The sequence below is a fragment of the Coffea arabica genome, chromosome 8e, assembly GCF_036785885.1.
Source record: "Coffea arabica cultivar ET-39 chromosome 8e, Coffea Arabica ET-39 HiFi, whole genome shotgun sequence".
NCBI classification, from domain to species: Eukaryota; Viridiplantae; Streptophyta; class Magnoliopsida; order Gentianales; family Rubiaceae; genus Coffea; species Coffea arabica.
The window spans coordinates 3,303,798-3,315,196 of record NC_092324.1 but is presented as its reverse complement, the minus strand read 5'-3'; the positions used below and the strand labels follow the sequence as shown (position 1 = coordinate 3,315,196).

The following is an 11,399-nucleotide window of genomic DNA, read 5'->3' as shown; positions in this document are numbered from 1 at the left end:
ATAATTAGTAGTATAATTCATAATATTAATTATATTACATAAATTAATGTACATATATAATACATATAAGTAATAATACCATTGTTATTGGTGCACTGAAGAGACGCATAAGCATTGTGAGCAATGAAAATAGATGGGGAGAAACATAAGTTACTGTTCCTACACATTAATGGAACGATGGGCAAAAGAAAAGGCGTTGGGCCTTACGGTCGTTGGTTAGGATAGCAAGGCGAGGAACAAACAGCCCAATCGTAAAAGCAGTTTATAGCAGCAGCGTACGGCACCAGTCTACAAAAGCTGGGCAACTGAAGCTGATTCCCAAGTAGCCACTTCGGAAAACGTCTATCCCACGAAGAGATTTTGCGCAACATACGCTTCCACTTAATTTCGTATTTACAAAAACAGGAACAAGTTTGGCTCGTCTAATAAACAATTTGTCAACTACTTACTCTCCTATTAACCAGTGCAGTAGCGGTATTTGCTACAGCAGTGCTTACGACGCAACCTTGACAGTCATGCATCTGGTGATCCTTCTGTGCATGACCCCTTCGGTGGAACTACAATGACTTACCCATCTACACCTAGCAACCTTGAATACTCTTCACCCCACCGATACATAACAAAACACAATCCCTAAAGCCGGTGTTGCTCTGTAACCTGTCTGTCGTCACGGCTGCTACTTACATGCACAACCATACCATCTCTTTCAACCTCTGCATTTCACACCTAGACGAATATATAATAGGATTTACACACGCAACAGCAGTGAAATAAGAACAACAAAGCCATTTACCAACAGGTACTGCATCAGTACAATGACTGTTTACTACCTTTCAGTGGCTGTGGTGATAACAGCTTACAATGGCCCATGACACATTCAAACTTACATTATTTACACTTCAAGGGTAACGGAATCAAATTTTTTTAAACACTATACCCAGCTTTCCCCGCATTCACGAATACCTTGTAGCCTTCTCATGCTCAAGACAAATTAATGCGAAGGAAAGATACAAACCCTTCCCCTTCTACAATTTCATACTTGTTTCATGGAAAGACTACTCTTGCACCTCTACTCACCAAAACCTGCCTTATTTATTGCGTAACTGCAAACCGAAGCATCACAACAGTAGTGCCTCATCTTTCTCCTGGACTTCTTTGTTGGCCACTTGTGTCCCTTCCACCGCTACCGAATGGTTGTGGTACAGATGCTTGTCCTCTCCATTCGCCTGAGTCGCTCCAGCCCGTACCAATTTCAAATGATTTTTCCAGCGAGTCATCCAAACAGTTTTCCATATAATCATCATGAACTGCTGTGTTGTGCGAATTATTTTTGTATGGGCATGTTCGTTGGTTGTGGCCTGCCTGCAATCTTCAACCCATATATCACATGTCAAATCATTTGTGACTGCAAGTAATCACGTTAACTGAGCACAATGCTAACATTACACCACTTCAACTTTCTTGCATTGGCAATAACTTTGTATACTTTGTATGCACTTTTAATTATGTGTTTATTTACTACTGTTGTTAATAAGAACGAAAAATACCCGCTTCTTCATTATTACCTTCACTGTCCACTTCATATATTTTATCAATTAACTACTGTATAACTACGTATGCAATTCCGATAGTACCTGCAATGACCACACTTTCTTTTCTTCTTTGCTTCTGCATGCTTGTGATCACCTTTAGACCGGGAAACCCTGGGATCTAACAGCCCGAATGTTCTTCTACTTCTATCGTTCCTCACTTTTGAATCCATTGCAAATCCATCTCCCCCATATCCCCTATCAATCCACTTCTCCTTTAGGTCCACAGAATGCTTGTCAAACATCTGTTGCAGGTCATTAAACGCATCATCCATGTAGGAGGCATAGTAACACATAGTATTACAGCTGGACTTTAAAGTGCCATATCTGGCCATTTGTGTCAGCTGTTCGTCTGCAACAAATGCTTTCATTCCATTATTAGTACAGTGAACTCCCTTTGTCCACCGCTTCGAAATGCATGCTTCTGGGATCCTGTTCATTCCTTCTACCACCATCACGCGAAACATGTGAGCACAAGGAATCCCCTTTGACTCGAATTTCATGCAAGAGCAGATTAGCTTCTCCGTTGACCTATCATAATCCACCCTCCAACTTCTTTCGTGTCCACCATATTTCGAGTAATAATATGTACGACTCCCTCCATCCTCGCTCCAGCCCTCAGAAATTAGAAGTCCTTGCCTGTTCAAATGCTTCCTCACCATGAAGAACACATTCCTTGTAAACACCTCCGCTGCGCTCCCCTCTAATTCGGGCAGGATTGTGGTTAAGACTGGTTTTGTGTTTTCGCTTGTGTGAACTGCTTTGCTCTCAGTATGTCGAAGCCATGCTATTGCCAAATCAAAACTTCTAACGAATTCATATAGTCGCATTTTTTCATTCAAGTACTCATTCAAAAAAGCATTCATTTTCTCACACCTTTGAGTACTTCTCATACCTGCAAAAAAATGACCGCGTAAATAGGCCTCTGCCCATAACCTTCTCCTACGGTACAACTTCTTCACCCACTCATTCTCTACCACCCCACATTCATTAACCAACCTAGCCCACCGATCCTCAAACTCAAGAGTGCTACACTTTCTCGCCATCAGGTTATAGAACCTGTTATTAAACTCCTCGCAGCGAATATTACTCCGTGCATTTCTATGCAAGTGCCACGAACATAGCCTGTGACAAGCATCCGGGAGAAGATTCTTTATGGCTCTTCTCATTGCACTGTCCCCATCTGTCATCACTGCTACTGGCTTTCTACCTTTCATAGCCTCTACAAATGTACTTAGCACCCATTCATATGTTTCAATCCTCTCATCTGATAGCAGTGCACAGCCAAAAACAGTACTGTTCAAATGGTTGTTTACCCCTGCAAGTACAACTAGTGGCTTGCGGTATTTATTTGTTTTGTATGTTGTATCAAACACCAATACATCTCCAAATACACTGAAGTCCGCACGAGATTTAGAATCTGCCCAAAACAACCTTGCCAATTTTCCTTCGTTATCTACATGATATTTATAAAAGAACATGTCATCGGCATCCTTCTTCGCTGCCAAGAACCCAAGTGCCCCTTCTGCATCGCCATTAAAAATATCTTTTCTACGTTCCTCGTCCATTCGGTTATACAAATCCTTAATGCAAAATCCCACGTTACTATACCCTCCGGCTTTGATAACAAAATGTTTCATTATCTGGCATATTCTGGCCCCAACCAACTTTAGACTTTTTGCCTGCGCATATTCTGCATCGCTCACTTTTCTATGCGACCTAATGTGTTGCACACTTGCCTCTGATGCCAGCGGGTGATTGTGCTCCATAATGAAACGTGTCACCACATACTTTACCGATTCTATGTCATATTTCACGCGAAAGCAAGCCCCACACCCGGTTCTTGTGATTGGTTTTGCTTCTCTTTTCCGGTCTTCATAATTAAACCACTTTTCATTCCTATAACCTTCACAGCAACATACCCATTTTCTAAATCTTGAAATGCCATCTGCATCTCGTTTGGCATTACTTTTACGAATCCCAAATCCGCTTAGTTTCGCATACAAATTATAGAATTCCCCAGCTTCTTCTTCCGTGTCAAATGTTAATTTCATTACGTCATCCACGCCTATTGCGCCCACCAATTCATCTGCCTCCTCATCTTCGTGTCCTCCTATTGAACCACCGCTTTCTTCAATGAATGTGTCTCGGTCACACTCAGGTTCTTGGTTAAGGTCAAATGACCTTAACCTGCCGCAAACATCCAACCCCATTTATCCGTTCTCTGTTTCCTGCACCATGTCATGAGTTTTAAGCGCCCCATCCTGCCCCATAGTTACAACCCCTGTGTGGTTGTTCAATGTTTTTTCTAACCATGGTCGCTTAACATTTTTTTTTCAGCCTCCCCATATGCTTTCGTTTGTAACATAAATACTGCTCGTCTACTAATGGAACAAAACATATATACACGATCATTTCAGTTAACAAACCATACTTTACCTCACAACTTTCACAAAATGCAACCGATAAACATTAATCTAACATTCATATACACAGTTTTTATAAGTGTGGCTAATGCAATTATATCAACCTTTAGCATAAAATACCACTATCGACATGCATTTTCATTAACACCCACAAACTAAACCTCTACTGTGTGTTTCTTTAATTCTTTTCACATAAGCATTCGCAATGCAGTATGGGGGCCATTATCCATGTCCACACGGCCATCCAAATCACTCTGTTTTAAGATTTTAGTCCTGTTACAACGTCTTCTTCACGTCTTCACTCATTTCTGCTTAATTTCCTTTACACAATTTAATACAAATTAGAGGACCAACATTTCTTACGTACGTACACAAAGCTCGGTGCACAAACAAACTACGATAATATCCCGGTTTCGTTTCATCTTTGTTCGAAGACGCAGGGTCTTACACCCCGTATTTCGTATTCCTTATTCCTCTATCATTGCCTCTTACAAGAACTGTAGAAATCACCCTACTAGACGTACTTTACTCGTTATTCTAATCCATTTTTCAAAGTTATGGACAAAAGTACTCACCTTTGATTTCTCTGCTTCTGTTCCACGCCGCTGCAGTCTGTCACCACAGCTTCGGAAGGGCCTTCCTCAGATATATCTACCGTCACCGCCTGCGCCTGAATTTACACCAGTAGACACCACCTCTTTACCAAATTTTTGCCTTCCATTCCGACCTCGCCACCTGTCTTCAAACACACGCATCACCGCGGGCCCCAACATGGCTCTGTGTTTAGTACCTAATACGCTTCCTCTTCGGTGGCCCCACCATGGCTTTGTTTAGTACCGCTTACGCTTCGTCTTCGGTGTTTTATACAACAGAACCGACACCGGCGTGTTAATTTTTATGCTTTCCGATAAATTATTTTTTTTTCAAGGAAATTAGGTTCTCCTAACTGTCTGATGGACGAAAGTCGTAAAGAGCTGGTCGTTTATAAGACAACCGTTTTAACTAAATTTTATCCCATAACCCGACATTTGTATTTAAGGCACGTTGGGTACTCTGTCATTGTAATGGTTGAAAGGCACAAAGAGCTGGTCTTTTACTCACCAACGGGTTTAATTGCATTTTATCCGATAAATCAGTCTGTCTTTATGGCACCTTGGGTATTATGTTGTTGTAATGGAAAAAAGCCAAGGGGAGCTTAAACTTTTGAACTGAGACACACGTTTGAATATAATAATGGTCCTCAAAATGGATTTAATCTTTAGTTGTAGTCCAGGAAAGCCATAAAGAGTTGGCTCTTTATTCAAAAATGCATTTAAATATGATATTGTGCAATCGCTAACATTTGTATTCAACGAAAATGGGTTATTCCGTTGTTATTATGGACGAAAGAGTTGAAAATTGGGGTTGTTTTAATAAAGTTACGGGTTTATTTTTACTCCTTAGCCCATTATATTTATGTTAATTCCGTTTCACCCCAATGCATTTCCAACTTGTGCAGTACGCTACATTTCCAATGTCCAAACTGCGGTTATAGGTCATCACTTCCTTTTCTGGAATTATTCCCTTTCGGGTCCGTACTTGTCAGGTTGCAACGTGGAGGCTTCTTTGCCATATTATCTGCTTTCCACACGTATCTTCCAACTTTGTGAATGCACTACAGAAATTACCACAAAGTAGGGTCACAAAATCTGCCAACTGATGCAATTGCCGGCCATATGTTTTCGGTGAACATGGGATATGCAGGATCAATTGTTTTCTTATCTAGTGGTCAAAGCGCGGCAGACTAGGAGCTATTTTTTTAGGACTCTTCCTTTTTCTTCTTTAGGTAGCTTTAAAAAAGGGGAAGTCAAGAGAGACCAGGACTCTCGACTTAACCTTTGGAAGACTTGGTTTTGGAAAAAGTCAGCCGCCACAAGCAAGAGGAGACTTGCTTTTGTCTTGTTCTTTTATTATTTTCCATTGATTTTCATCACCTCAATGTGGAGGGACGGTGCATTCAACAATATTTCCGCAATTTTCTGAGATTTTTTCAACAGAGATAAATTAAATCTCTTTTTCTAGTCAAAAAATAATGAAGGACTTGGTTCAATTTAAATTGTGAGATCGAACTGATTTACTTTTTTCTATTATTTTCTAGTATTCATATATTTTCTGCCTTGTGTTCTTACGGTTGTTGTATTATTCAATTATTTTGGACCCAGATTTTAGATTAATTTAACAACCTAAAACCAATTAGAGTGATTAAATCCGTAATTATTTAATTATTCTAAATTAGTGGTAACTGGTATAATTAGATTTGTGTCAAGGAAATATACGGGCTAATTTGAAACAACCCTCGTAGCATGTTGTTTGATTAGAATAGGGTTTCTCTAATTCGTAAGGCAATTAGAAAATTGAACTCTACCATCGTACCTAGGGTTATTTCGTAATTAGGGTAATAACTAACGGTCGTACCTTGGCTATCGATAATTTAAGGAGAAATTGACTGTCATCACTTATTTGGCAGTTATAACTTGTTTATCAGTTTATAAGTGGAATTATTCTTGCATCGATGATCAATTAAGAGAACCATTTCCAAAGTTACTTCTTGGCTAAAGCTTGTCTAATATTGTTTGAGTCTTTATAATTTGCCATGCAATTTTTATCCATTTGTTATATTCCAAGACTAGTCGTAGTTTTAACTAACGATTTAAGTGAAGAAGTTGAACCAAAACGATGGATTTCAATGGGAACATTTGAAGCAATAGGATTCCAGTGAGACAAATGGTCCTCCCCAATTCATGCTTTGTTTTGTTTTTTTTTTTAAACCCTTTTCACTTTTATACTGGAATTTTTAATCTCGGTCCATTTTCTATATCGAAAGGTGCAGGTGTAATGTCATTTATCAAAATTTTAAGGTTTCTATCTAGTATTTAAACATGAATTTCAATCAGCAATGTATGACCATTGTTTGGTCGGATTGCATTACCTAACATGATATCTAAGAAACTAAATTCCTGCCTCCATACTAAAATATTGGGTGTATTAATTTTTCCATGGCTTTCAAATCTCCCTCTCAAACAAATTCATTAACTTTTCAGAGAAAGTTGAAGAATAAGAAGGGAACAAATGGACATGTGGATGGAAATAATGGGGGAGACAATCAATAAGCAAACAATGATGGAAACGTTTTTTTTTTTTTTTAAGGAAATGATGGAAACGTTCGTTGACATTTTGCTCTAATGCAGCTCCAATTAGGCTTGCAATCGTGCGGACTTTTAATTGGTTGGTCTTCGGTGTTTGCTGTAAGCTCCAGTTTTCTTGGATGGCTACTCCCAGTTTTAGTGATATCAAGCTTTGGCTCGCTTTTACCAATCTCTTGGTGATCTCCTCGGAACGTAGTTGACTAAAATTATACAGCCGTTTCATCAATAGGTACACATGTAAAACAATTGAATTTGAAGTTAATTGCTCGGAACGTAGTTGGACATATCTAGAAATCATCAAATTCTGGATTTTAACCCATGCATATTGTCACGATCCTGGTCCAAAGGTTAGTTCAAGTAATTTTTGAATCGAAATTCATTGGTTCAAAATGGTTAATCCAAATTACAAAGTAACCTATTGGACCCAAGTATTAAACCTTTCCTTTCCTCTTCCCACCGCCGATGTGGGATACTGCATTCTCCTCACCTTTGGAATTCAGACCGTCCACTTGATCTGCCGATGTGGGATACTACGTTCTCTCCACTTTCAGGATTCAAACTGTCCACTTGATCATGATATTTAATTCCGTAGGTTCTAGAGATATCCCCGCAGGTAGCCCTGTCCGACGAGCCTTACACAGCATTTAGTTTCTTACACTTCTTTACGTAGTCGAAACCAAAATCTGTTGATCCAAACTCACCCCGCACAAAGACCATGGGATATTCACTCTGATACCAACTAAATCCACACAAAGATCATGCGAGATTTGTTTTGATATCAACTATCACAACCCATATTCAAGGGTTAGCCCAAGTAATTTTTGGATCGAAATTCATCAGCCCAAAATGCTTAACTCAAATTATAAAGTAGCCATTGGACCCAGCTATTAAACCCTTTTTTTTCCTCTTCCCACCACTAATGTGGGATACTACACATATATTGCACAGAGTGACACTATATTGCATCTAGGGCATCTATGCCTTTTTAAAAAAATTATTTAGTCTGAAATAATAAATTTCCATGTTGAGTTTTAATATTTGACTTTATTGGAGATAATTTTTTATAAAAATTAGTTAAACAAATAAGTTCAGTGAATACAAATTATCTATTGTTGTATAAAATTGATATACATATCAATATCCCATTACACCACATCTATCTACTAAAGCAAGTTATTTAATATTATTAAGTTGATGATAATTTAGATGAAGGGATAAAAGTTTTTAGAGATTGCTTTTGATTGGTTAGTTAAAAGAGAAAACTTCTCCATAATTCTTTGCATTTAATTTTGTAAATAACCAGCATCGCCATTTCTTTCTTGAAGTAATTTGTTGATGGCGGTGCTATTGGAAAAGAGCTTCGTAGTGGGCTTGGTTTCCCGTCGTAAAATTTCGTAAAAACTGGTGATAGTTTACACTAAGTATAATATCCCATCTAGTGTTGCTTCACGGATGCTGCACGAGGTAGCCCAAGTGAATTGTTTTCGTAATTGACCACAAATTCTTACGACAAAAAGATTCAAATCGGACCTATCAAAAAAAATAAAAAAGATTCATGCTGGTCCAATTTCCCGTTTTTTATCTACCATCATATTTTTTTTTCTTTAAATTTCTTTAGTGTTAGGCATAGCGTCATCAAGGTTTCAATGAAAAGAAGAATCAATCCACTTCTTTCTCCAAAATAATCAAGTGTACTTTTGTTTTTGGTGAATTTATAAGGAAAAAAAAAAAACATTTAAGCACATTAGGGAAGTGATATTTATCGTTTGGTTACGTTTAATCAAAATGAGTTAATGGATATTATAAACTCATTCTAAGAGTTTTGTGATTAACTACTTTTCAGAAGGGAATAAATCTTTATTTATCCATGTGTCATATATATTTTATTAGAAATATAAAAGCTAAAAAAATATACTAGAAGAAATGAAGAGAGTGGAGAAAACATAAAAGAAAAATGAGTACGAAAAAGAAAAAAAGTGTAAAATCCATATTTGCATTTTAGCTGTCAAACGATCTATGGGTTTCAACAAGAACCCATTATCATTAGCTAATTAATCATAATTTTACTAATTGTGATGGATGAACTTTTACCAAACAACCACTTAGTAATGACTGGAAAAATTATTTCAGGAGTGCAATCGAAACACAATTCACCAATTGAGAAGCCATTGCAACTACGTAACAGCAAGGATAAATTTCACTGGTTTAGGGGAACTAGTACACGTTTTACTTGAAATTTGATGCCTTCAGAACATCTCCAGTATGCAAATCAAAATCAAATTGCATATGAGAGGGTATGTTTTAGATGGATTATTTCTTAAAACCACATAAAGTGTTTGTATTGTTTATTGTGGTATATCAGGCTCTCTGCTTCTCGAGAAGGAACGTAGGCGTTGGTAGCAAACTTAATGGAGACTTTAAATTCCTGTTCCCTCAGATAATTGAAGCAGAGTACTCAACATGGTTTCAGATAGTTCGCGAAACAAAAGGTTTGTCACTTAGTTTGCTTCCTAGTTCGAGTAATCTAAAAGGAATACATACATATGTTTTTCTTGAAAATAAGGAGTCCAAACTTTTAAGTTTCTGACCAAATTTGCCTTGTGAGAAGTCTCAACTTGGACAAAATTATGGAATCCTCATTCAATGATCAAGGATAGTCTATTTAGGAGAACAAGGACAAGAAATTTGGCTAGGATAAAAAGGAGGCTAGCACAAGAAAGAGAACTAGAAGAAATGGGGGAAAAAATGCTAGAGCAACCGTTGGAATCAAATTACCTAGGTTTTTATTACAACTAACCCCACAAGAGATTGCAGATGACCTTTTTGTTATGATTACATCTAGCCTTTTTAAAAAGTCAAAAAAGAGGACGAAGAATATCCAAAGAGAAGTTGCCGTAGAGAACAATTATCTCTTCAAACATGCTAGTAATATATCCTAAGAGAATAAAAAGTGGGAGTTCCTCCTATGAATAGTAACAGAGGTCCCCTATGGGCACATTTAGTGTGTGGGATTAATTGATAGTTTGCATTGTGTGGCTTAGGTGGAAAGAGTTGAAAGGTGCAAAAATTGCTTAATTGTGTTAGGCATATAGCAAGCGTGGTGGTGTGATTTTACTTTATTGCCCTGCTTTAGTGATGTTGTTGGTTTAGGTGCCTACTTTTCAAGCGATGCATAGAAAATTTGATGTCTCACGTGAGCGGCGCAAATATAGTGCTTTTTACACTAGCGCTTTACTCTTCATTTGATCATGAACTAGTTGTGATCAAATTGCTAAAATTTAGAGCATAAAAAGAAGTTAAGATTGTCCGTTCTCAAATCAATTGTACACTTGAGACATTGCTGAAGTCATAAGTTGCAATTTCCTCTATTCTACATTCCCACTTGCTCTATGCTAGCTTTGAAAAGTGTTGGTCAATTGCTTTGTTATTTATTAGCATTTTTTGTTTACTTTTGCACCATTTACTCAGTCTTTTCATTTGAGTGAGTGTTCATTGGTTTGTTGCCAATCGTGCTTTTTTTATTGCATGCATGGAGCTGTTTATTTGGGAAGTCTTTTCTTCATCTATTATAGTCAAGGATAATTGGCTACATTTTTATTTGGATTTGATCAATTTGGTGTAGTTGGTTTCTACATACTTATTTTCAGCTACTTGAGTTGCAATTTTCGTGTACGCATTGAGTCCCAAGTTAAATCATTGTGGAATAATGGTTCATTGTCTCAACTTAGAGAATTGCTGTTGATTGAGCTTTGCATATCTTTTATTGGCTCATCATCCTACACGACTCCTGAACAAATATCATCAACTGCACACACTCAGGCAAACAACCAACCAGTCCAACATCCGATTCTCAGCCTCATCAAAGTGCTACAACTGAGTCACTTGCCACCACAACTATGAAAGTGAATTTGGTCCCCTATTGACACTTGGACTAGGTGGACAATTATGAAAGTTTGTTTTTGATAATTTTAGGCATTTGTGGAATTTCAGCTAATTTGCTTATTTCGCATTCTCTGGCAAGTTTCACTGCTTTTTGACCAACTAATAAGTTTAAAAATGTTCACTAAATTCTCTACTTGGGCCAATTAATTGCTTTCTTTTTCTCAAGTTTTCATTCGTTGTCTTCTTCAGCATAACACAATTGGGTAGTGTTGTTTACAGCATTGATTTGGGGCTTCATATTCCTTGGTTTGAATTGC

General features: G+C 37.7%; 1 protein-coding gene across 1 annotated transcript; it reads right to left on the bottom strand.

Annotated features, from left to right (window-relative positions):
- Positions 1-1,118: 1,118 nt before the first annotated feature.
- Positions 1,119-3,802, bottom strand: LOC113703838 (protein FAR1-RELATED SEQUENCE 5-like). Its single transcript, XM_027225318.2, has 2 exons — positions 1,635-3,802; positions 1,119-1,362 (listed from the first exon to the last, which is right to left on the bottom strand). The coding sequence occupies exons 1-2, from the start codon at positions 3,800-3,802 to the stop codon at positions 1,119-1,121; spliced, it is 2,412 nt and encodes an 803-aa protein (XP_027081119.2).
- Positions 3,803-11,399: the final 7,597 nt, after the last annotated feature.